Source organism: Dryobates pubescens, chromosome 33 (genome assembly GCF_014839835.1).
Source record: "Dryobates pubescens isolate bDryPub1 chromosome 33, bDryPub1.pri, whole genome shotgun sequence".
NCBI lineage: Eukaryota > Metazoa > Chordata > Aves > Piciformes > Picidae > Dryobates > Dryobates pubescens.
This window is the reverse complement of record NC_071644.1, coordinates 5,978,914-6,006,431: the sequence shown is the minus strand read 5'-3', so window position 1 is coordinate 6,006,431 and position 27,518 is coordinate 5,978,914. Positions and strand designations below refer to the sequence as shown.

Sequence of the window (27,518 nt, the reverse complement as noted above, 5' to 3'; positions counted from 1 at the left end):
AGAGAGAGAGGGATTCCTGGAGAGAGAATGAAGGAGGAATACCCCAAAAATCAGTATGGCAAAGAACTTCTTATTCCTAAGGTAGGAAGCCTCTGCTAGCCAGGGAGGGTTTGGCATTTGGGTTTGGGTTTTTTCCTCATTTTGACATGACCTTTATGGAACAACAACCCACAACCGAACACTGCACCAGAGGCTTTTTATCTACAGCCTGCAGGATTCCATCCACATTTTCAGCTCCGAGATGACAACCAAAGCAATCAAAGAGAACGTGAAACTGCCTGGTAAAAATTTCCCATCTCTTTTCTACCTAAGTTTGTTTGAAAAGGTCAAACCCAAACTTTGGTAATTCAGAAAACCCTCATTAAAAGAAGAACAAACCCTTAGCAGTGGTTTGGTGCAAACAAAGCCACAGAGCCAGCTCCTCAGTGGTGACTCACATGCAGTTGGTACATGCTGTTTCATGGCTGGAGCAATGAACGCTGCCATGGTCCCAATTGCTAAATGCCAGCGTGGCTTTTTGGAATCGTGACTCAAGACTGAGTAAATATGGGATGAGGACTGTAAAAAGTGATCAGATGAGATGGGGAAATGGCTGGGCAGTTTTCACTCAAACACTTATCAATGCCATTGATTTGTCTCCAGCACTATTAGTGCTTCAGTGATATTAATATTCTCCCTGGAAGAATATTCAGGAGATGCGTGGGGCAAGCGGGGTCATTTGTAACAACCACAAAGAGCAGCTTGTGACCTCGGTTTCTTTCTCTACAGTACACAGACACTTAGTCAGTAAGTATTTCTACAAGAAGATGAATCATTGCACAGATTCACTGATTGGATTGGGTTGGAAGAGACCCTCAAAGGTTGCCCAACCCCCCTGCACTCAATAGGGAAACCTCCAACTAGACCAGGCTGTCCAGGGCCACATCGAGGCTAATCTTGAATGTCCCCAGGGATGGGGCCTTAACCACATCCCTGGGCAACCTGCTCCAGTATTCCCCCACCCTCATTATGTAAAACTTCCTCCTGATGTTCAACCTAAATCTCTCCTGCTCCAGTTTCAAACCACTGCCCCGTCACTCCATGACAGATCCACAGACATTGTCCACATCACACACTCCAAGCCCTTCTGAGCAGTCCCTCCCCAGCCTTCCTGGAGGTCCCCTTCAGATACTGAACTGCAGCTCTAAGGTCTCCCTGGAGCCTTCTCTTCCCCAGGCTGAACAGTGCCAATTCTTTCAGCTTGTCTTCACAGCAGAGGTGCCCCAGCCCTCTGATGACTTTGGTGGCTTCCTCTGGATCCACACCAGCAGGTCTGTCTCCCTCGTGTTGGGACTTGTACTGCTCTGCAGGCTCACTAGAGAAGAGTGGCAGAATCACCTCTCTCAACCTGCCACCCACACTCCTTTTGATTTCCATGGACATTTTGGACAGCTGTGGGTTAAAACTCTCTGGTTGTTCAAATCTAACATGACTTGAGCTTCCTCCTTTTCATCCTGTAGCTGAAAATCATCTGAATCACTTTTGAAAGGCTAAGTTTGAGCAATTTGTGTTTGTCTGAACCAAAACCATTACTCACCTTAAAAGAATACAAATAAGGGAAAGACAGGGAGGAGAGCTTTATACCCACAGTGAGCAGACAAATTCTTTTCAGAAGTGTTTTGCTCACAACAAAAGAATGTTCAAGAAAAATAATCCAAAATCCATCACACTGAATGCCACAGATTAAGAACATGAGCTGGGATTTGCTAACCACATACATCTTCAACACAGCGCTGAAGGTGGAAGGACTTTGTCCGTGTCACTTCATCATAACAAGGTGAAAGCCCAGGGATGCTTCCCCCAGTTATTCTACACACTGGCTCTGACTGAAAAGTGGGAATTCAGACAAATGCATTTTTCTAGGTGCTCTTTAAGCAAGGTGCAAGGTTTATGGCACAGATTTTTACTCACATCTGCAGAACAAAGCCAGAGTCAGAACTGAACCCCACCTACTTCTGATGTTCTGCCAGCTGCTAAGCCATTAGAAACTGCAGCTGGACTGCTCTAACATCATGAAGGGAAACCTCCACAGAGAGTGTAGTCTGTGTGACACTGACACTGCAGAGAAGTCAGCCAAGCTCAAGTGAAGCACAACAAGCCAAGGTGAAGATCACTGCCTGGGCAAAAAAATCCCCTAAGCCCTTACCACACCGACCACCAAGTATACATCTCTGATGAGGTCATCAGGCCAGCATGGCACAACCTCTCCTATACAGCCAACAAACATGTATTTTGGGTTCTTAGAAATAAACAAACATTGAGAAAATCCCTCTTAGAATCATAGAATCACAGAATGTTAAGAGACCTCTAGAGACTATCTGGACCAACACCCCTACCAAAGCAGAATGCACCAAACCAAGAATGCATTCAAGTGGGTTTGGAAGGTCTCCAGAGGAGACTCCACAACCTCTCTTGGCAGTCTGCTCCAGGGCTCCAGCATCCTCATAGTAAAGAAGTTTCTCCTCATGTTGAGGTAGAAGTTCCTGGGTTCCAGTTTACACCCAACTGCTCCTTGTCCTATTAATGGATGCCACCAGAAAGAGACTGGCACCTCTATCTTGACACTCTTTCCCTTACCTTGTGCTGCTAAGTAGAAAAGATAAATCCAGGTAATGCAGTCAGCACTGCACAGCTGTCCAAATTCACTCTTAATCCTCAAAGTCTAAAGGAAACTTCAGAGAAGAGAAAGAAGCAGATGGAAAAGTGTAAGGCTGCAGGAATAAGGAAAGCAGAGAGAAAAGGGCTTGTGTGTCTAGTTTAAAGAGGTTCCTTTTGGGGGAGGTTTCATTAGCTTGTGTTGGTTGGTTGATTTGTTGGGGAGGTGGCACAATTTATTTCTCTAGTTCCCTCTCACTGCAATTCAGGTAATGAAAGACTTGAGCTCTGGCACATCCTTAGCCATCAAAAACAAAACAAAGGGGGGGGGGAAAAAAGGAGGGGAAAAACCCCATAATGAAGCTTACTGGAAACAAAGCTAATCAAAGCTGAGGAGTAACAAAGGGCAGCAGCAACATGTTTGCTGTATCACATCTTTCAGGCTGGCCAAGAGCCCAGAGTTTTCATGACTTTTTTTTCTTCTCCCCCCCCCCATTTCCCAACAGCATTAAGAAGCCCTGGCCCAGGATGCCCAGCTTTACAAACTGTATTTGTAGGAGGTCAGCTTTTCATGAGGCCAAAAACTCAGCATGTGGAAAGCGTTAAGGCTTTCATGTTAGCAGAGGAGGTTCTTAAAACTACTACTGTTCAACTCAAAAATCTTGGAGCTTCACAGATCATTAGAGGTTTCTGAACCACAGAGAAGGGCAGAGTTAGCAAAATAAATCAAAAGTTCCTGTGGGATGTCCTAGTGCTTCACACAACATGAGGCACCAGGCACAAAGCAGGCTCAGAATTAAACAACAGGGAGGACTTCTCAAATTGCATGAGGAAAGAGCTGTTTTATAACCTGGAATGCAGTCTCCCTTTCTCTAAAGGTTAAAGTCTAGAGGCATGGTACAAAATAATTCAGTTTGTGTCAGGGGCACCGGGAGGAAGGGAAAAGGGAGCACAGAAAATACGTTGGGGGAAGGGCAGGGGAGGAATCAGCTCAACTGTTCCACCCAACAAGAAGAATCTATTTCACCATGGCAATTGAAGGAGTTAGCAGCACCTTTCTTACTGCTGCTGTACAGGAGTTTGGTAGCATAAAAAGAAACAATTCTGTCAGTTTTCTAGGTACCAGCTGACCAGAGCCAGTCAGGATCTGCCAGCCATCAGTACTGTCAGTGTTTATGATTTTGACACTGATCTCCTAACACTTTGCTATTTCTTAAGACTCCAAGCTCTTCAGGAAATGCCTCTTTCATTTACATCTCTCCAAAAGAGAAGTTTCACATGAGGCTGGAACTAGATGACCTTCAAGGACCCTTCCCAACCAAACCATTCTATGAAATAGAATTGGAATTGAGAAACTTACTCTTGAGAGAGCTCAATCAGAAGGAAACAAATCCATCAACAGCCTAAGATTTGTACATAAGGGATGTAAAAACCTAAAGGTCTCCTGTGGCACCTGCTTTGGTTTCTCAGTGTTTGATGTCACACTAACCTGTACCTTCCTAACTAGGCTAAAATTAAGAAGTGAAGCAGATGCTGCAGCACAACTGTGGTTCTACCTGGGGCAATACTGAGGCCAGAGTCAGCAGAAGGAGGTCCTTTTACTCCAAGCAAAATGCACCAACAGCACAAACGGTGGATGCCAGTCTTGCAAGATAGCAGGAAAGGGAAACTCAAAGCGTAAGCACTTCACACAGCTCACAGGTTCATTATCTTTGTGTCTGAAAATCATTCAGCCTTCCTCCTACCCACTTGCAGAACAGGCCTCTTCCTTCATATGCTGCTGGGATAAAAGCAGCAGTTCTTTACCCAAAAGAACACCACCATCACCTCTACATAGTCATTAGCATTTTTATATCCTGAGAATTTGAATTCCATCGTACTCCTAAGCATTTTTCTTTCAGACACAAAACAGAAAGGGGAAAGCAAACAAAATCAGACCTAGCAGATTTCAGCTTGTGATGCTGGATGCTTCTTCAAGTACAAGGCTTTCAGAGCCTGCTATATTCACATACTGCCTTCGTTTCCCCTATGGCCCAGCCCTTAAACAAAACCCATAAACAAAACCCACTCTTGACTCTCTGTTCTCAGTTCCTTCCATAATCTGTGTAATTCCTGGGAGTTTTCCTTGGCAAGAACAAAACAACAAACAAAAACTCCCAGCAATCAAGCACTGCTTCTTTCTGGAACAAAACTGACAAAATGAGTGCATCTGTCTCCTGAAGTTGTTATTGTCTTGTTCTCACAGTACAGTTACAGCAGCACAGTACAGGGTACTTAGGACTGATATATTTGGGGGCTGCTTCCATGCCAAAGGAACACTGTAGATGCCATTCCTACAGTGCCATCTGGGGCAGGAAGCAATGGTTAAGGCCAATGATGTGTTGTGTAAGAATGAAGTTCATTTCATGCTCAGGGTGGCAGGCAAGGCACATTAAAGGTACAGTTTGCTCTCTGCCAACACAGGATTTCTGGGGGGTTTTATTGTGGTGGTTTTTGCTTAGTTTTGCTTTTGCCCCGGTGCAGAATCTTCTCCTCCTCAAATGGCTTCATCTGCTGAACCCCACCCAATCTGGACCACAATTTAAAGAGTCTCTGTGTTAAGGAACTGAAAACTGCTCCACACTCCAGCCTGGCTCTCCTGTAATGTGGCTCTCTTAACAGGTCAAAGCTGTTGGCATCCACAACCTCCCTGGGCAACCTGTTCCAGTGTCTCCCCACCCACTCTGGAAAGAATTTCTCCCTGATATCCAATGTCAATCTTGTCAATGTCAAGCTTGTGAGCTGCCAACCAGCTAAAGTCTATCTTCAGTCATGAACTGTAGGGGAAACAACCAACCTGAAGGGTTTGGTGCATGACATCCCTGGCAAAGAATCTTGCTGAGGATATGCCACTCAACTGTGAAAATAAACTACACAAATTCTCTGATAGGTAGCTGTTTTATTCACCTGAGATTCACAGGACCTTAGGATTGATGTCTGAGTATTTGACACAATCTGACACTTGCTACAGAAGGAAAAGGCCAGGATCTTATCTCACAGGGAAAGAAAAAGACAGAATGAAAAAAGCATACAGCTGTTGATGAACAACAACTCTTCTAACCAGGCACACACACCCCCTTCAGCAGGGATGTAAAAAGCAGAATTCACAATAGGAAAACAAACAAACCAAAATGCCTTATGATGGTGAATTATAAGCAGAAGGTAGGGAAAATGCAGTGCAACAGCACCATGAGGAGTCACAGCAGCACTGTGTACTCTCAGGTGTTGAGGAAGACTCAGACAATACTCTATCAATTTTCCCAACAGCCCTGGCTCAGCTCCTCGGCCACATACCTTCCACTACAAAGCAGAAGTTGTCCTTTTTGGCTCCCTGACAGAACTCAATGCAATTGCCTAATGGCTTACAACAGTATTTTTCCCCCACCTACCTCTAAAGGCTCAGAGAAAAATAAACAATGAGTTTCAATCATGTAATGTGAAATAATAATAAAAAAACCCCAGCAGAGTGCAGAGCTGATTTATTACCCAGGCTAAATGCAGCTCTAGAGTCCAGTCAGCACTGGAGTACACCACCTGCTTTTATGCTCTTCACCTACCAAGGTTTCTCAGTATGAAGCTCAATTAAGCAGCCCAGGTTTTGAGCTGTCAACACTGCACCTCTAGAATACAGAACAATAACATGGAGAATTTCTTCATCACAGATTCATAAAATGGTTTGGATTGGAAGGGACCTTGAAGATCATCCAGTTCCAACCCCACTGCCCGGGGGTTTGACACCTTCTGCTAGAGCAGGCTGCTCCAAGCCCCATCCAATCTGGCCTTGAACACTTCCAGGGCCCCCTCATTCCCTGGACAACCTGTTCCACTGTCTCACCACCCTTACTGTGAAGAGCTCATTTTCTTAAGAGAAAGCCTGAGAGATGTGAAGTAAGTAAAACCAAAGCACATCAAGTAGTTCCTCCTTTGGTTTTACTTGCCTCACCTGCAAATAAGACACACAGGTATGCCAGAGGGGATTTTGGTTGCTGGAAGATGGAACCACAGCTATTAACCGATGGCTACACACTAGTGGCACTGGGCCCTGTAAAAGGCAGTTCTCAGAGCAAGGATTTCAGAGCTAAACAACAGATATCTTTGGGACCTGTGAAGTTGAAAGAAAAAAAAAACCTCAAGAACCTGCAACAAAAGGAACACCTCTGGAACACAAACCACGAGCTGCAACTCAGGCCCAGGCTTCTCCACCGGAGCATGTAGTTGGCAGCTCTCTTCCCAAGACCTGAAATCAGTTTTAGGGATGAAGATGACACAGTGAATACCTGAGTTAAACCTTTATGTCTCTTCGAAGACCTTTCTGAAGCCTCTCTTTTATGAGCTAATAAAATGATGACATTTGCGAAGGGTTTAACAGTTAAAACTTTTTAAAACAAGCCAAATCGCAGCGACCACACGTACTGAGCACCCCCTTACAGATGATCTGGTCTTTGTCAACAGCTTTCAGCTCCATGCCACTTACATTTAGGAATATCTCCATCTGAGCTCAGCTCCTTTGAGCTCAGCATTTCATTAAATTCGTTGGCTTACATATTCTGCTCCTGGTGAGAAGCGTGAACGGAATTACTGTTTGCCTCCTCGGTGCACTGCTTCACCTTAAAGCCCAACATATTAATTTAGTGTTCTCCCTCAATCAGCTAAGATTAGCCACACTCAAAGAAGAAGGAAAAAAAAAAAAAGAAGAGGACAGAAAGAAAAAAGAAATAAGAAAAAAAAAAAAATAAGAAAAAAAAAAAAAAAGAAACAACATGTTCCCTACAGCAGAGTTTGTTATGCAAATGAATCAATGGTTTCACTTACACAGGAAAAGCAACTAACTGATGCCTCTGCCCATTTGTCAAGAGGGACTGAAGCCCAGCAGGAGATCTGCTCTGACTAAAGGGAAGGGGGAAGAAAAAAAAAGAGGCAGGCTCTCATTTTTAAAATATGAAGCCTACAGCCCCTGTTTTAGCAAGAATAAAACCCTCTGACTGCAATATCCATGCACTGGAAGCACTAGCAGCAGCGAGCAGAGATGAAATGAAAAGAAGCAGTGGCTGTTTATGTTGGCAGTCGCTTCAAACTCTAATGGAAAATTTCAGCCCTGGCTGCATGGAGGCTAGAACAAGTTATTAAGGAAAAAGGTTCAGCTTTCAAACAGAAAAGGCTTACATAGCTTGGCCCTCTCTGAACGCTCCTGCAGCAAAGAGAAGTCAGGAAATAATACTCCTTGCCTATGCAATCTATTAATATCCTATCATTAGGGGAATACAGCATCAAATAAAATACATTTCCTTTGGGAGAAGGAGTCGTGGCCGTGCCACAGACACAAACTCTGCTGCCGGCACAAAGAAGTGACACCGCTAAACGCAGACAGCGAACAGCCGAGGCCGGGCTAACCAATCGCCTCATGCTAACAGACCCAAATCTATTCACCTCATTATCCCCCCTCTTTTGATCAAAGGAGAGCTGCTATTTGAACAATTATGTCGAGGGAGAAGCTTTGCCTCTCCTAGGCTCCCGAGGATTGTGCACAAATATTAGCAATGCTGTTTGTTGACATGAGCAGCGTGCGGCCTGTCCCCTCCGAGGACAAATACCTTGCCAGCCCGCGCATATGGTAAAGGCAGCGACCTTTCAGCCACCACACATTTGCACTATATTTAAGAGCTGCTCAGGAAGCCAATATTGTGTATTATGTAACACAAGATTAAGCATTAATGAGGCAAGAATGAAATTGTTTATCTAAACCTCAATCTAAAATTAAACAGAAGTTTATGCTGAAAGCTCACACTGCACTCATTTTGTCTCCTAACATTAACAGAGCACAGCTTATTTAGTCTCTGAGGTAAGTCCCAACAGCATTTCATTTGGAGAAAGAGATTTTTCCTATCAGAAGAGAGGTATTTTTTTTCCTACAGAAGTGATGCACATTTAGGTCTGATGTGGATAAACACAGCAGGCTGCAGGTATTTTGATCTAAGGAAAGCAGCTGATGTTCACGGCTTGTGTTTACACTGTGTTTTAAAGCTAAATACAGAAACGTCTGCCCAGAAGCAAGACCTTTTGCTTGCACTCTGTCCTCTTGCCAAGCAGCCAAACCAAAAATCACACACCCCAAAGATACTCCTGTGCTCAATAGGGAGGAGTTCAACACAGAATTAGACCAAAGCCTCCGTGCCTCCACAAAGATTCACTGTCCTCTTTTTAGACTTCTCAGTGATCAAGCAGCTCTACAGGGCTCACTAAGGAGCTTCAGCTGGCCAGGAAAAAAGACAAGCAGACAATTAGACTGTGGTCACAGTCAGTGTCCCATAAACTGTCCTTGGATGTCAGAGTCATTTCAGACCCTCACAACACTGATGAGTGTCACCCCCTGCCTAACAGGTTGAAGAGGTCAGAAGTACTTGAGTCTACTCCATGCCAGACAGTGCTTCCAAAAGCCCAATTTCCCTGCAGCATATACCACGGCTGTGGAAGGATATCACACGTATGGAAGGCTGGCAGAGACACAGGCACAATCATGTACATCACTCCATTTCTAGCAGCTGAAGAACCAGCACAAGGTTTGAGTTCCACTGGTCAGACAACAAATCTGACACAAAGCAGGCTGCAGGAACTCCAGCCAGAGGAAATCTATTTCTTCTGGGACCGCAGACTTCATTAGTTCAGTAAACTGAAACTGCACCTGAACTAAAGCTTAGAGAAGTGCTTCTGAGAACCAGGAGGGTACACTGAGTGGAACAGGACCCAGTTCTACATCTGAGCAAGCTGACACCATGACTTGGCATCCCACCTGCTCCTGCTCTGATGGTACACCAGTGCCCTGCTCAAGCTCATGTTCATTCTGTGTTTCTATTTACCTTCCACATGTCACAAGCACAGGGCTGAGTTATTTACAAGAGCACAGTAAGTCAATCCCCAACCCTGCAGGCACTGAAGTGCATTTATCTCAGGCCTAGCACCATTCTGGCGCTTCTAAACCTCTCAAGTTCAAGTAGCTCAGTGTGCTCACCTAAAGAATTCCGAAAAGAATCTGAAATATTTGGAAAATCTCCTATTAGCACAAAGTTTTCACAAACTATCCCCAAACAAGGGGAACAAATAAGTCACATTTAAAGCCAAATCAGACACTCAGAGGAACATTTTTGCCAGCTGTGTACCTTGTATTCTTAAAACCACCTGAATTTGAATGAGTTACTAATGAAAGCTGCTTGAGTCACATAGATGCCTCCGAAATTTCCTTCTTACCATGTAGAAGAATCAAAGTGCTGCTAGGCATGAAGCAAATGAGAGCAGGATACATCAGTTGTGCCATTCAACTACAGCTGCAACAAGGAGAAAACTACTGAGGAGGAAGAGGAGAAAGAGAAAGCTGCAAGATGTATTTAAGACAGAGTGCAATGGAAACTCAAGAACGCCTCAGAAGTTTTATTGAAGCTCATCTACGTGGAAGCACCTTATCTCCAGAGTAGCACAAGATGAACACTTGGTGATCCAGCCTTTAAACAACTGCCTTTCCTTGATCTGTTTCACAGATACAGATTGCACTGGCTGGAAGGGACCCTCAAAGGTCATCTTATCCAACCCCGCTGCAGGCAACAGAGAGACCTTCAAGTAGATCAGGCTGCCCAGGGCCACATCAAGTCAGAAGGCATGATGAGGTCAAAGCTGATTTCAATTCCTATGCTTCTTGCTTAGAAAAGCTTGGAAAGAATGCTACAGCTATATTCATACTGGTGCCCACTGAGAAGCCCTCTTGGACACCAGCTTTGAAACAAACTGGGTATCTGCAACAAACTGGAGGAGTGAAGACCTTTCAGCTTTGATATGCTGCAAGTACTTTAGTTCATATTTTTTTTTTCCTTGCTGGTTATTAATTTAAAAGAAACAACTGAAAAAAAAAGAAGGTTGAGAAACTGTGTTAAACTAGTTAAAACCCACCCTGATAAATACAGGCTTTCTCTACAAGATATTGTACATTAACTACAAAGAGGGGAAAAAAAAGCCAAGGCACAATTCAAATAGGCCATTCCTTAACATGCCTGTGAGAACTTGGAACAGTATGGCCTAATTCTTCTCTCTCCCCACAGTCACTTTACACCTTCCAATATCATAAAAGAAATCCAATGTCATATTCACCTCTGTATTCTGACTGCCTCTACAGCAGCAGGTTTAATATAAAATAGGCCTAGACTCTCTTGATATTTTTGTGTTTCTAATGTACTTACTTATCTTCCACTATTGTAATGTTCCTACTGCAGGGCTTAAGCGATATTAGGGAGAGTTCTCCCCCAGTGAAAGCAGCACAACTCTAAGTGGAAAGGCATTATATGAGAAGCATGATAATAAGGAGATTTAACTTGCAGTGGGTTTTTGCAGAGAGGTAAAACCCCTGGCTCCCCTCCCCACTGGCTTCAGTGAGTGGTAAGGTAAACTCTAATAAATCAGAAGCGTGCAGGATGCATTGACCTCCAGTCTGTTTGCATTTAGGGCAAGTCGCTTTAAGAATGCCCCTGACTGATTTTCAAGTAGCTTTTGTAGAACTTGGGAGTTACCATAATGCTTTTGCTTCCACAGAATAATCTTTTGAGTCTCACCTCATGATAATAATGCTGCTAAACAAGAAAATGAGGGCTTTTTCTTTTTTTCCCCTCAAGTGCTCCTGCCATTGCTAGAGGGTTTCTTCGCAATGCCAAGAGAAAAATGGCAGGCAAATAGCTGACATTATTTTGGTGATGCAAAAATAGAGACAGACTCATTCCACCAGCCCTGTAATTTACATTGTTCATTATTCCTCTTTAAAGAGGAAAAGCAAAACTGGATAGTCAAACATTTAGTGCAGCCTTTATTCTGTGTGTCTTGCTAGAGTGTAACTGCTGAAAATGTTGTCTGAAAAAGACTGGGAATTAGGGGGGGGGAAAAAACCAAACCAGAAGTGAGATTTGTGGGCAAAAATAGGAAGGAGAGATTAAACAATCTGCTGCAGGTCAAAGGTTGTTTGTAGATCAGCTACCACCAGGGGCTAAAAAAAAACAGCTCCAAACAATCAATGTGCTGATTTCTTCTTGCTAAACCTCAGAATTTAGTCCTCTTTATAGTAAAAATTCAGACCTAACACAACAAAAGTGTTACAGCTGAAAAAAATGGTAGCTTCTGTTAAGTTTCACACCAGTCCCAAACTTGCAAAACTTCTACAAAAAGCCTTAGGCCTGATCTCCAAGTCTGAATGCAGAAGTCAAGCAGTACAAGCAGGGTCAGACACCTGCCCTCGGCTCTCATTCTTCAGTTTTTCCTTTCTCCTGCATGCTCCTTTTCTCCATCAGAAAGAAAAATGTATTTCATTGCCGCTGTAATTCAAACTTCAGAAGAGTCCTTTTGCCTCTCATTAACTTCACCATCAGCAAAATTAATTCCTGAAGTAAATCCCAATTTGCTCTCCATACCTTGCTAGGAGATACTCCAAAGAAAAGAGGCATGGACTGCTGAAGCTGTGTGCTGGATTGGTGAGACGTTGCACAAGAAGCACAGTACTTCAGCATTCCCTTTAAGCTGTCATCTGTCCAGCACTGGGCCTTCATGTCCCCACATCCAACTGCAAAGTCTGCCTACACTTGATGGGTAATTAACTGTTCCCATCTCTATAGAATCAAGTGAACATACAGAGCAACTAAGGCACTCAGGCATCACTTCACCCTCCCCTTCCTATTTGACTGAAGTGGTGTTACTATTTACCAACAGCAGATTGTGGTATCACAGCATCATCTCACAAAAACACCTCAGAAGAGAATGGAAACATCCTACAGTAAGATAAGAGTTTATTTTTACAGCAATGCTCTTCCCCACTAAGCATCCAAATCCCACATGCAGAGAACTATGAACAACCAGTTATGCTTTAAACATTTTCCAGATCACTAACAAACTGCTGGGAAATAGTCTATTTTCATAATCTCCCTTCTAAATTGAGAATAAATATGAAAACCACTTTCCAAACCCACCCTCCCAGCAGTTAAGTGACACCTGCAGAACAGAAACCGAAGCTTCTAGAGAAGCTTGGCAATTAGGACTAATGGAAAAGTAACAAGATTCCCAAGGCTTCCCAAACCCTCTTTCCTTTGAAGAAGTCAACCACTCCTCCCTGTCCATCTTCCTCCTAAGCACTTGCCAGGATTTCCAGCAGAATGACAGTTATGTAAGCTCTATGAAGTTCAGCAGAGTAATAAGCCACAGATCAATTCAGCAGCTGGAGCCACAGGCTTGCCGTCCACGCTTCGGGAACACGAAGAGTTAAACACAACCGCCGAATTCTGCAGGTCACAGGAGCAGCCACATACCTCAGCCTTCCAGATTCAATTAGATTTTTGTTTTGTTTTAGGCTTTCTTTAATTACCCACTGCCATTTGAGCCCAACTGGGTGACATAAATGTATTATCCCATCATAATGTCAGAATTTAAAATTAGATTTGCTCTCCATAAATACACTTCAGCCAACCTGAGTGCCTCCGTCCAGCGCCGACGGCTGCTTTATGTAACCTTTCCTACGTGAAAAGCCTAAAAACTGCACTCCCAATTACGGCTCCCTTTCTCCGGATAGGCATTTCTCTCGTCCATTTCTCCGAAGGGACTTAAGTTCGGGGTGAAAAGGAAAGAGTTTCGCAAGCTCGAACAGCAAGGCAGCAGCAGCAAAAAAGCAAATTACATAAAGTGGGAATGTACTTACGGTCTCCTTATTCGGAAGCAACTCCTTTCGGATCCTGAAGAAGTTCTTGCCGTACTGCCGCAACCCCTTAATAAAACGTTTCTGTGATAAAAGATAACAAAAACACTATGTCAGCAGCAGCAAAAAAAAAATTATCTTGTTAATCAGCACAACAGCCAAACAGTGTTCTTAGCTTAAGGTCTGTCGAGAGAAGAAAGCGTTTACCTACAGAGGGACGGGGAGGGGGGGGGGGGGGAGGGGGAGGGAGAAGGAGGAGAAAAGGCTTGGAAAAGATACCAAAAAATTCAAACCCCATTCCCTTCCACGTCAAACTTCCAAGAGTTGAAGCTTTAAAAGTCAGTACCACAATCAGTTCTTTCCCAAAAGGACCGAAGTATCCCGCAGCACGTCTCTTTCGAAGTCTATTTTCCAACTAAGCAACGACAGCAAGCCGAACGAAAATACGCAACGCCGCTTTCCACGGGAGAAAAGTGCCTCTCCGGAGGAGGTGCGGCAGGGGTTAACGAGTCCTTGCAGACGCCAACTCTCCAGCTTCACCCTTCCCGATTTTCGGCGGAATCCACCAAACGCCTTGCCGAGCAAGCCAGAGGAAAACGGGGCCGGGGCCGCGGCCGCTGCTCCCCCTCCGCGGCTCGCAGCGCTGCGCGGTCGCTCGCCAAGCCCAGACACTTCCTCCTTCTCCTCCTCTCTCGCCCTGCGGCCGCCCGCCGGGGCCGGGGCCGCGCTCGACAGGGCCCGGCGGGACGAGGCGGTGCGGGCGCAGGTAGGGATCGCGGCGGGGCCCGCGGCGACGGCGGGGGCTGCGGTGCGGGCAGCGAGGCGAGCGGCAGAGCCGAGCCGAGGCGAGCGGCGCTGAGGGCCGGGCGGGCGGACGGGAGGCGGCGGCCGCGGCCGCCCAGCATGTGATCGCGGCGGGGCTGGGCTGCGCGGCACCCGCGGGGCGCGCCGCAAAAGGCGGCCTGGATCGCCGGGCCCCCCCCAACTCCGGGCCCCGCGCCGGCCCTCGCCTCCCTTTCCCCCGGGAAAGCCCCGCGAAAGCAGCCGCCGGCTGAACGCCCGCCGGTCCCCCGGGGGCTCTGCAGAGGGGTGGCGGCTTCTTCCCCTGGCAGTTGCTGTGGCTCATCTGCCGCAGCCCTCAGCTGCCCTTCGTCACTCTGCAGACCCCCCCCCAGCTGCCCCTCGCACTCATGTTCCCCCGCTGCAACACCTCCCAAATAACTCTTCAGGCCCCAGCTGTAAGCATCGCTCAGTCCCCTCCTCCTCTCTTCCCAGCACCTTCCTTCGGTCAACGCTGCAGACCCTGCTATCCACCCCAGCCTGCAGCTCCGGGACCAGGCTCGCTGACCCTCCAACGTTTCGCCACCAAGAACCAGCACCAAGAGATAAGACCAATAAACAGAGAGTGCCTGTTCCTGACAGGGCCAGCCCTCAGGACCTTTTCCTTCCCCCTGATAAACAAACAGGTATAAACACCAGCAAACGAATCCTGCCCGCAAAAAGAGGTGAGGACTAGGGAAGAGTATATGGACCCTAAGTTTGTGGGAAGGGGGATGAGAATTAAATATTCCCTAATAAGACAAATTCCTCGGGTTGGGTTAATGCGTTTTGGACCACATCTTGCAGACATCTACTTGAAGGAGGTGGGCAGGTGAGTAGAGGTTTCCATATTGTGAAATCACAGAATGTTAGGGGGTGGAAGGGACCTTGAAAAACTGCCCAGTCCAACCAAGCCCCCTGCCAGAGCTGGACTACCTGGAGTAGGTCACACAGGAACACACCCAGGTGGGTTTTGAATGTCTCCAGCTGAGGAGACTCCACAAACTCTCCGAGGAGCCTGTTCCAGGGCTCCCAGTTCAGTGTCATCAGCAAACGTGCTGGCAGTGTACTCTCTTCCCTCATCCAGGTCATTGATGAATATATTGGATAGTACTGATCCCAGTACCAACCCCTGCGGGACTCCACTAGATACCTGTCTCCAACTAGACTTTCCCATTGATCACAACTCTCTGACTTCTTTCCTTCAACCAGTTCACATCCAGATCAGTACCAGACCACAACACATCAGTTTAGCTGCAAGGATACTGTAGGGGACTGTGTCAGATGCTTTCCTGAAGTGAATACAGAATCCCAGAAAGGGGAATTCCCTCCTGGAATACTGCTCTGTACACCTCCTGAGCTCCCACCACAATGCTGAGTCTGAGTGAGCAGCCTATTTGGAACCTCATGCATATTATTTTGCAGCTGTGTTCCCACAGCAATTTCTCCTTGCCTAACCCTGACCCTCAAAACCAGCAGGACTGCTGGGGTTCGCCAACAATGTGCCTGGGGGTACAGAGACGAGAATTAAGCATCAGTTGTATATGCTTTGAGACTACAGTCAGCAGGACAGAGCTCAGCGACAGTGGGGCTTGGGCTCCCACACAAGGAAAATGTTACTGTACGTGGTGCCAGCCCCTCACTCACAGGCAGCAATCACAATGGTCTGCAGAGCAAGATACCAAGACTGCCTGCAACGGTAACTGGTCACACACAGGTGTACTTCCCACTTCTTCCCATGTGAATGACAGTTTCCATTCACTGAAGGGGAGGCCAGTCTGGCACCACAGACATACCTCTTTCTGTGCTTCTGGGCAAGGAAAGATGGCAGCAGCAAGAAGGCAAATAAACGTGTCCTCATACCACCCCCAGCTTCCCCAGGAGCAACGTGATTCCCAGCTCATCATAAAGAATGAAACATTTAAAACCAGACAATGCAAAGGGAACTCAGACTCTGAATGATGCAGCTCAGCTCCTGGCTCATGGATTCTGACAGAGGTTAGTTAACAGCAGTTAACACAGCATACACAGGAGAAGGTAACATAAAAAGGTGTAGGGCAATAAGAAGCAACTAAAACTGGAACACTCCAAACATGGACAAAAAAAGATCAGGGAAATACAAGAGAGCAATCTGGTCCACTGCATAAAATGAAAAGCCCTGATTCCCTATTCCTCATTTTGCTAAAGACTTACTGTGGTGTACCTGGACTGTCAGGGGACCATTTCATTTATTTTGTTAAAGATTCCTTTTAATCAAGCTGTTTCACATTTGTTTCGTTGTGACTCAGCTCTGTAGTAAAAAAGCCTATGACAAACTTCTGCTTTGAACTTATGAGATATCAGAAATCCCTACTGGGAATGCAAGCCCAACATATACCCTGAGTAAGAGAAGCAGAGTGAGCTTGAAGCACTGCTCCAAATTTCCCAACAGGAAGGAAGACAATCCTTGTGGCATTCTGAAGTTTTGGCCAGTGATGGTATCACTTTCAACAGTATCAGAGAGAATTCTCAGACCACTGAGGCAGTGCAAGATACCCAACTATAAACTGGTTGTGTGCCTCTACTGAAAGGCAAAAGAAAACCACTCAATACACAAAGAACAGAGTTTCTGAAGCTTAAGAGAGCTGAACAAAACAAGCAAGACCTTTTTTTAGGGCATTTCCAGATCTTCCTTCCTATTCCAGTCCTCCATTAGTTCTGGCACCACGTTCAGTCCCCCATTAGCCTGCTGCCAGAGCAGCTACTCCTCCAAGTCAACCACAGTAAAGACCTCTACACGTTTTTAAATCTCAAAGCACTAAATAATTGCACCCCAAAGCAGAAGTGACCTGTTGCTCTCCAGCACCTCTTAAACCAGACTGCACAACAGCCTAAATTTTCCCTGCTCTGCACAAATGACAAGCAACAAATTTTATGTCTGCATTTCAGTGGTGCATGAGATGTTGCACTACTTGCAGAAGGCATCTGAGAATGACAGCTGCTGAGTTACAGTCATCTGACAGTACAGGGCGGGTAGAACAATGAGGCTTAAAGCTCTGGCGGATGCATGAGAACGAAGTTTTGATCCAAAAGTGGAGCCTCATGGCTGAAAAATCCCAGTTCTGTACTTTTCAAACTGAAGATAAACATGTCAGCTTTCCCACTTCTGTTTAACTATAAACCATTCTTTATGACAGACCTCTGTCAGCATTGCTCTTTGTACTGCTCACTGAAGACAAACTAACACAATTAAAAAAGGCAATGTTTAATTATTGCTGCGCAGTGGCCGTAGGAAATCCCACGGCTTGTGAGGGCAGGCAGCGCTGACAGACAAACGCTGTTAGATTTTATGAAGTGGTTTCCATGGCTATTGACCAGCCACAGCTCAAGGTCTCCTAAAGCCATCTGATCATTTTGAGCTTCCCCAATGAACAGCGTTAAGATTCTGCCGTATCCTGCTCCGATGTGTAAACAGGGAGCTATAAATAACCAGGGAAGGACAAGGAACAAGCATGGCAATGTTTGCATATGTGTTACTTGCAGGTCCCATATTTCATCCCAAGAAACAAATATCATGACAAGATACACAAAGCCATTATGTTCTGACTAGCAGAGCTCAGGCGGCGTGTTTATCAACGTGATGGTAATGCCATTGCCGAGCTGTAGTTAAGGTTCTGCGTCAGGGTTTCTATTATCAAGAGATTACAGCTTGGCAGGAAAAAAATCTGCTGCTGCACGCCGGAATTCGGCACCCCAGCTTTTCAACTGGGAACCAGTTTCCTCCTTTGCTGCAGAAAGCTCAACTAGAGTGGTTTCTGAAAGCGTGCAGGAATAGCATCCTGTCCAAAAGAACCTGTTCAATCGACTGAAGGATTTCAAACTGAAACCTCCCAGGCCTCAGGAAGGCAGGATGAGTGATCAAGCTGTCAATTCCTAACTGCTACCAACATGAGGTTGACATCAAATACATTTTTCTCTCAGAATTATCCAGGAGCTATTGCAGTCCCTTGCCATGACCCTCCTTTCCTCCCCCAATTAGTGAAGAACATGTTGCAATGCAGCGTGTTTACAAACAGAACCTTTTCTGTTCCTTCTTAATCCAGGAATTAAAGACTTCCCCCCCCATCTTTCATAATAATAATAGAACAGGCCCTGTCCAAGAACAGCAAGCTCCTCTCAACCTTTGCCTTGATTATGAGCACAGAAAAAAAATCATCTTGCTATAAGGAAAACAAGAGGTAGAGTGCATGTTTTGACAGGCCCAAAGTCCTCCGTGCAACTGGAAGCTTTCCCCATCTCCCATATTTAAGAACCCTTTGTAAGTTTGATAGTAAATATGGTAGGAAAATTCGTGGGGGTTTAAGAGTTAACAGCAAATAAACACTAAATGCCTGAAAGTATCTTTCTTTATTTCTTGTATTTCACAAGATGAAAACTTAGGGCAGTTGTCCTGAAAGGAAAAGGAGATTAGGTTAGAATCATAGCAGCAATAAGGCTGGAAAAGACCTCAAAGATCATCAAGTCCAACCTGTCACCCAAGACCGCATGACTACTAGACCATGGCACCAAGTGCCACGTCCAATCCCCTCTTGAACACTTCCAAGGATGGTGACTCCACCACCTTCCTGGGCAGCACATTCCAATGCCTAATAATTCTCTCTGTGAAGCACTTTCTCCTCACCTCGAGTCTAAAGTTCCCCTTGCGCAGCTTGAGACTGTGTCCTCTTGTTCTGGTGCTGGTTGCCTGGGAGAAGAGACCAACCCCCTCCTGGCTACAAGCACCCTTCAGGTAGTTGTAGGCAGCAATAAGGTCTCCCCTGAGCCTCCTTTTCTCCAGGCTAAACAATCCCAGCTCCCTCAGCCTCTCCTCATAGGGCTTGTGCTTGAGGCCTCTCCCCAGCCTCATTGTCCTTCTCTGGACACCTTCAAGCATCTCAATGTCCTTCTTAAATTGAGGGGCCAAGAACTGGACACAGGACTCAAAGTGCGGCCTAACCAGTGCTGAGCACAGGGGCACAATGACTTCCCTGGTTGTATCTGCGCAGCTTCTGTTAAAAGTGCTGCCCATTCAGAGTTTTTCAGCCTGCAGACACTGCATGCACACTAGAGCTGGATTTCAGTGCACAGAGGACATTTTATTGAAAGCTTGGCTGACTTTTAGCATTGCAGTTTGCTTGTGTGATTACAGTGCAAATAAAAGCAATTGCCAATAATGTTAAATGTTAGATACTGTGCTCTGGAAACAGAAGCAACCTGATCCTTTCCTTAACACACCATTTAAAGATGTCAGGTATCTCTTACAAAAACATAACACTAGGAATAAACCAAGCTTTTTTTCCACCAAACTCTACCTGGCTGTAGCAGAACACCATGCTAGAACTCACTGTATCTTTACCTCCAAGGAATTCTAGATGCTCAGTAACAGACAGGACTAAGTATTGCTCAGTAAGTAATTCTAGCAAGGGCAAAAAGAGGTATTTTAAGTTAAGGAAAATGCAGCTGTCACATCCCCAAGCTATCTCAGAAGCCACCTAACCACTGCAGACACAAGCAAACCTGCTTAACTCTTTCCACAAGCTGCTTTGTTCCCTGAATGCTCCCAGAAAAAGTCCACCTAAGACAGTGGGCAGAGAAGTGAAGGTTCTCAAGGATGGAATGCAGCAGCCAGGCTGATGTGCCCTTTGCCATGCCCCACCTACTCTAGCCCTAGCTGGCAGGCATTCTCCCAGTCCTGCCTTCTCTAACAGATCAGAGTGGGGACTGGTGGCTGGGTTAAACCTGGGGGGAAATGCCTTCTAGCACAGAGCCCAGAAGAGTGTGTGATGGAGAAGCAGGTGTTAAGATGAACAGATCTTCTGTCCCATCAGAGAAGAGGATAGCCAAAAAGAACATCTCTGGTGTGAGGACAGGCTGAGGGAGCTGGGGTCATTCAGCTTAGAAAAGAGAAGACTCTGGGGGAGCCTTAAAGCTGCCTTCCAATACCTGAAGGGATCCTATGGGAAGGCTACAGAGGGACTTCTCATAAGAGTGTCTAGAGACAGGATGAGAGGAAATGGTTTAAAGCTGAGGGAGAGCAGGGTTAGACTGGATCCTAGGAAGAAGTTCTTCAGTACAACAGTGGTGAGACTCGAACAGGTTGCTCAGGTAGGCTGTGCATGCCCCTCCCTGGAGATGTTCAATGCCAGGTTGGATGAGGCTTTGAGCAATCAAGTCTAATTGAGAGGCATCTCTGGCCTGCTGGGGAAGTTCGGGTAGATGATCTCTAAGGTCCCTTTCAACCCAAACCATTCTATAATTCTATGATATGGCTTACAGAACACAGTTTTAAGGTGCACAAAGAGAAAGCTACAAAAGCAACAAAAGAAAAAAGGGGGGGTGGGGTGGGGGGAGAAGATAATTTTCTAGGGGTACAGGAGAGAGCAGGAGGAGACTGGTTCCACAGTTTTCTTGCCCTAAGAAGGCACATCATCAAAGCAACCTGCCATAAACAAGGTTTGGTCCCAAGGTAACAAGTATGGAGAATGAGGAACAAGTACAAAAGCAAAGCTTGTCTGCAACCTTTGTAAAAAGAAATGAAATCAGTACACTGGGGGGGAAGAACTATCAAGAAGAAGAAAAATATCTACGTTCAGGACTCTGCTGTGTTCGTGTTCCCTTACCCTGCCCTGCTGCTAGGAACACAGGATACGCTTCAGCCTCAGCCGAACCTCACTCGATTGCTTCCTGTCACTCTTGTGCTTAATGTTTTCCACATTTCCTTTTGCAGTAAGCAGTGATTGCACCCCTAGCATGAGATCCTTGTGCTGTTCTGTGTTAGTTAACGGTGAGCTTGCAAAAACCACCTCGCTGGCAAACCTGGGTAGCAGACACAGCATCAGCCTTCCCCAAATGGCTCTGCATGGTGATCCACAGGCCTTGGCACTCTACCAGAGCTGTGTGCAGAGCTCAAGCATGCAAGCAGAAGCAGCAGCTCTTTCCTGAAACATCTATGTTCTCAGTGTTCCCTCCCTTTAGCCTACCATATCTCAGCTGCTCTTCAGTTGACTGCTCTGTCCCATCCCTAACTACAGGCCTTCTTTGTCTACTCCTGCAGGAAGTGAGGCTGTCACCAGCTTGCAATTTAGAGTCTCCTCCTGAAGAGGCTGCACTGAAGCACAGGTCATGATTTGAAGGACCTTATTCTTCTCTCTGACAACCACGCAGAGGTCCACACAGTCTGGCAACTGCTTGAAGATGTCTGCAACCACTTACTACAAATCTCTGTTGCAAGGAAGTGTCTGTGCTTTGACGACCACTGACACTGCACACGAGCTCCTTCATGATTTGTGAGGCTTGCAGGAAGTCAGGGCATAACAGCAAGCAAAGATCCTTCATTGTACTTGGTGCACTGGCCACTGCAGTGAAGCATGAGCACAACCAGCCCCTGCAGTGCCAGTTTTTGCTGCTTAATTACAGATTTTAATGTCACTAGTTTTGATTTTGTTTTGTTGGGGGGGGGGGGGGATTTTTTTGGTGTGATTTTGTTTGCTTCTGTTTTTGTTTTGTGGGGAGTTGTTTGGTTGGGTTTTGTTAGTCTGTGTTTTATTGGTTTGGTTTCTGGCATTTTTGGTCCCTTGTCACAACTGTCAATAGGTAAACGTTTCTTAACTGTGCCACAACTATGTTCCCAGCCTCCCAGTCCAAGAAAGCACAGGCAGGTGGTCATTGTGTAGAGCAAGAGTGGAAGAGAATAATCACAAACACGTATGCAAGCTTGTGCATAGATGCTTGCTTGTGGTTCAAAGCATCTCTGAACTCTGCAACAGACTTACTCAATTTGCTGCTTCATTCAGCAGACTGTGACCTTGGTTTAAAATACATATTAACCCTAAATGCAGCTCTCTTTGAATAGATACTGCTCTGTTTATTTTTCTTGTCAGACTTTGAGGATGAAATCATTTCATTGTGTCCAGGCAGAACTGCCCTGTAATACTGTGAAAATAAAATTCTTTTTCCACTAAGTCCTTTTGCTCAAAAAAATAGGGAAAAGTAGAAGTTCATTAGATACCAATCTATATTAGAAGGGATTAATGTTCTCACTGGATATTCAAAGCCCCTCTTGAGAGGGCATTTGCTGGTCATCTACACGTGATAACAATCTCCTACACTCCTTAGGCCATATGCCTGTAAGATCAAGTATCCTCTATAAACAAACTGACATGAAATGTATCAGCTGTAAGGCTTAAAGGTGCCCAACAATTAGCTTTCCCTCCCAAATCGGATGGCTTTGTCTTCCTGAAAAACCATACTGAAAGATTAAACCCTGTCTCAGGCTGTGAGGGATCCAACAGCAGAGCATCACGCGGCAGCAGAGGCACACGCCATGCCCCAGTCTGTGCTCGGGGTATCCACAGCCATATCCACAGACAGAAAGTCATTAAGCAGCCTCCCTCCAGGGAATGCCAAAAGATCCTGCAATGATAATGAAGCCCCTTCCATGGTGCTGCACTGTTGGCTTTTGTTTTGAACAATAGCTCTCCCATGATACCTCTGGCTGGCTGAAAATATTGGTATGAAGTGAGCATGAGCACAGCTGTGTGTAAATTACATATATAAACAGATTAGATTTGTATATTTATACTGGGTGCAAACACATTAATAGCACATTTGCATACACAGTTGGCTAAATGAGATTGCATGCAGAGCAGGATTACGAGTTACAAACACAGTTATTCAGAATTTTCAAGAAAAGTATTTAGAGTGTCATTCCAGAGGTCAAAGTGGATTCATCAGCTTTTCTCTCCTCTCTGCCTTCCTAGAAACAGGCAGGAACGCTCCTGTCAACAGCTCTCCACGTCGTGCCAATCCCCCCTCACAACTATGCTGGAAAAAGAACTCGCGGAGTAGCAGCAGCAGAACTGAGCTGGGGAGGGGGGCTTGCCTGAGGGTTATCCAAGCTCCCTTCAGTTCAGTTTACTGAAGGTGATGTTTTATGGGAGGTGGTGGTGGTGGTAAGAGTTTTAAGGCTGAACACAGCACGAACCACTACCTAAATGCCAGCTGATGAAACTCTTCTTCTCCTTCTCCGTTTAACGCCAGGGATCAATGCAACGGGCTGTATGAAAGGCAACACGATATCGAAGGTGACACGACAGCTCTCAGACATTTCCAAAGCTGGGGGAGAATGCAACTATTCCTTCACCCCAGGCTTTGAGCTGTCAGGGTGCTGCTAACCTTATGTGCTAACCCCAGCTTTATTTTACCATCGGTATTTTAACAGAGCTATTTTTAGAGGGAGAGAGATGTCAGATTCACCCGAAGCCTGGATTCGCTTCCTGCATTGTACCTGTTTCTGTGTCAGAGCCCAGATTCACAGAACGGTTTGGGTTGGAAGGGACCTTAGAGATCATCCAGTTCCAACCCCCCCTTCCATGGGCAGGGACAACTTCCACTAGCCCAGGCTTCTCAAGGCCTCACCCAACCTCGGCAGGGAGGGGGCACACACCACTTCCCTGGGCAACCTGTTCCAGTGTCTCACCACCCTACCGCAAAAATTTTCCTCCTAATCTCCAGTCTAAATGCCCCCTCTTCCAGCTTCAATCCATTCCCTGTCGTCCTATCAAAAGGAGAAAGAGAAGACCAAACAGCAGGGAGAAAAGCAAAACAACAACAACAACAAAATCAATTGTGCCTCAATGGGAAGCCTTTCTTTTTGCTCTAATTGTGCCCTGCGATTATCGGCTCTGGGTGCTTTCACAGCGCATCCCCAGCTAACGCGCCGCAGCCAGCCAGTCTCTCTCGCCTTCACATTTCACGTCGGTTCCTGTTAAAAGGTCCAGTCCTGCCTCTTGGGTTCACCACGCTCCCAGCCCCGCCGATAAATCATCTCCCAACCTGCTCTGGGAAAGGCGCTGGCCGTGCGCGCTGGCTCTGGCCCGCGTTGCCAAGCAACCTGCGCAAGAGGGATGTCTGCGAAGTGCTGACAAATAGCCAAGCGGCTGCAACAACAGACTTCTCTCTGTCAAAAAACGTGTTTGGGAGAAGTGCCTCCCCCGCCTCTGCTCTCTGCCAAACACTGGGTGATTGTAAAACCCGAATCAAAAGGCTATTGTAATGAGCACACACTTCCTGCTCAATTACTAATTGTTCAGAAGCTGCGGGGAGGCTGCGATCACACAGCGAACGGCAACAGAAATGTGAGCCGGTAAACGAGATAAAGTCAACAGCACGCCAAGAAACCTGATCTAAGAACAGCCTGCAGCGGCACAGCAGAAACTGATGCACAGATCCGAAAAGAAAAAAACCCACCCAAAACACAAACCACCAACCCAAAACTCAAGCTGGATATGAAAGCAGCAGCAGGGGGAAAAAAAGAAAACCCTGACTTCATTTTCACCGAGCTCTAGAAGGGGCATTTGATAAACAACCTTGACTCAATGGGAAAGCAATCTGTGGGTTATTAAAAGCACAGAACCTGTCCTAACACCACTGTGGTTGTGGGGTCCCACATTTCAAAGATGAGCAGGCAGGGACAGACCAACACCTTTGTCTGAGGACTGCTTGGTGTGCAAGCGACTTTCCTCTAATAGAGTAAAGGTTAGGAAGAGGCTGCATTTATTTCCCCTAAGTAGGTCTGGAGAACTCCCTCCCACTGAGACAGAGGATGGAGCTGCAGGAAGATCTTCCAGAGAGCAACAAGTCCTGAACTTCCAGAAGGCTGGAAATGCACAAATCCTCAGGACCCTCCATACCTCTCCCCTGAACAGCAGTACAAAAAGGCAGTTCCAGTTCTACTACACTCAACCACTTCAATCAGCAAGACACCTGGTTGTCCAACTTGCCCACGTTTCCAGTTAAATGTCCATGACACATCTTGTGCTGACAGACATCAGGGTCCACCTAGGCACGCCAGGCAGATCCAGATCCGTGCTCACCAAGCCTCGCTGCAACATTTGCTCTTTTGTGATCCTCAGGAATCACTCACATTGCACATGTGCACAAACCATTAAGGTTTATGTGTGTAAGGTTTCACACAGCGAGTCTTAGACTATCCCCTTCTGTGCACACAAACCTTGGAACCCAAGCTGGAGACTGCTTTCCCTGGCAAAAAAAGAGCTTTCTATTTATCCAGCGTTATCTGGAGATTGTCGTCTCCTGTAATCAACAGTTCCTCAGTGCTGCAGACAAAGGTAAAACGATTCAAGCCTGGTTTTACATAAATGGCTTTTTTACAGATGCATTCTAAGAGTTAAAGAGAATAAAGGTCTGGCACATTTATGACCCTGAGAAGCAAAACAATGCATCGCTGCCAAGAGACAACAGACAGCTTTTGATTATACTTCAGATCGCCTTTTTGTGTACACAAAGAGATTCATTTCTGACTGTTATTTTAAACTGCTGTTAAAATGCTGAGATACAGAAAACCTTTTCATACATTTCAACTGAAGAGCAAAGACAAAGTTGGTTCACATGTTTTGTTTTTCTTTCAAGGCCATACTTTCCTATATGACAGCTGAAACTATCTCCCTTTAATACAGGTGAGTAGCAGACGTTCAGTACTTAACCTGTAAACTCCAAGCTAAAATAAAGCTATTGGCTTTCCATTTCTCATACTCATGCTCAACCAGACTTGGTAACCATGCATTTTCTATGAAAAAAAAAAACCCAAACAAACCCTCACAGTTCCAATTGTTGTTTTGAAGGGGATGAAGCAAAAAAAAAAGAGTCAAAGCATAGAATCCAAAAGCGGAGATCAAAAGACATCTAAAGCAGGACATGCAATGTGAACCCAAGCAGGAAAGCAGCGCTTGTGGCATATAAACAATGCCCCCCCTGTGCCACCTTCCCTCCAGAGGAATGGTTCCATCACTCTGGAACATTAACATACTCGAGTACCTGTACCAAGAGCTGCAGTGCCAGTTCATTCCTAAAGTTATGGACAATGGCAACGTCACAAGGTACAGCATCTTCCACAAGGATGAAGGTGTTATGCATGGAAGCTTTCCTTGGGCTTCCTCACCTCTACTGAGCAGAAACAAGCCCAGAAGGAAAACATCACATTATCCTCCCTCCGAATTCCAGTCTCCTCACACTGTTTTTCCTAACAACAGGATTTTTATTCAACTTACAATACCGTGGGGAGCACACTCTGCCTGCCAACACAAAGCAGATCTCCATTAACTCATCGATACTAAAATGCCTGTTCTAGGCAATAACATGGGTGGGTGAACACAGATATCCACCAGCCCCCAACCCATGAGCTCTACTCCAGCAAGATCAGACCACAAGGCTAATAACCAATGTGAGGGGGAGCACCAAATAAGCTCCCTCTTGAGCTCCTCCCTTAAACATCAGAGTATTGCCATTTTCTCCATCTTTTTCCCCAGGAAGTTTTGGGTTTGTTCTACAAATCACACAGAGCTCTGAAACACATGGCCATGGACTCAGGTTAAACATCATCAGGCAAGCCTGAAACTGTGCTTTTTCTCTGTGACATTTTTGTCCTTTCAGTCAAGTTGCAACACTGAGCACAAACCAGCAGCACTCAGACTGCTTGGAATTTGCTGTATGCTCCTTTCCAGACTCAGACACACTGCTTCTACTGGAGATTCCCTAGTGCAGAAAGATTGTTCCACTGGGATTTCAAGCATTATTGTCAATTATCCTGGAGACTACTTCTGCCTTCAAACGGTGCCTTTATGCAAATGACAGAAGGCAACAAATAAAACCACTTCAACTCCCATGCTTCAGAGCAGTGAACAAATCCAAGCAAAATGAGACAAAATGGTGGCAAGAATCCCCAAGGAAGTCATTCACAGAGAGGGGCAGGTGACCTCATCCTGTAAATCATTAGACAGCAGGGCTGTGCATGGTGGCAATGGCCAGCTTTGAGTTCAAGCACTGAGATAAAACTTCCAGTTTGTGACCCTTACTAAGATGACATCAGGCAACCTCTGCAAGCTTCCTGGATTTCTGAGTTGGCTGCTGGCTGCAGTGGCACTGAAGAGAGACCTGAGGCACAAATCTGGATGTAAGACAGACTAGTGATGACAAATTTGAAAATGAAGGCCCAGAAGCGCATCTGTCACAAAGGTGAACACTAGGAAACGAAGCTTGAAAGGCAAATACTTGGGAGGAGGAGTGCTGAGTACGGCACTACCTCCCCAGACAACCAGGACTGGACAGTATCTTCCTTAACAGGTAAGTGAAATAGGCACCCTAATAAAGCAGAGCTGCCTTCTCTTGCCTTCCCCAATTTCTAACAACTGGAATGTCTGATCTGATTGTCTGAAGTTACTCCAGTGCAGTGCACAGTAATGTGCTGTAATGTTTATTTATTAGCTCCTCTTAATGCATAAGC

The 27,518-nt window shown here is 45.8% G+C and overlaps 1 protein-coding gene across 5 annotated transcripts in view; it reads right to left on the bottom strand.

The window, feature by feature from the left end:
* Window positions 1-27,518, bottom strand: part of RERE (arginine-glutamic acid dipeptide repeats) — a 247,943-nt gene that overhangs the window by 39,890 nt on the left and 180,535 nt on the right. For all 5 annotated transcript variants that reach the window (XM_054175884.1, XM_054175886.1, XM_054175885.1 and 2 more), the window contains one exon: window positions 13,385-13,465. In XM_054175884.1, coding sequence (XP_054031859.1) covers window positions 13,385-13,465 — 81 coding nt within the window. The remainder of the gene's footprint in view (window positions 1-13,384; window positions 13,466-27,518) is intronic.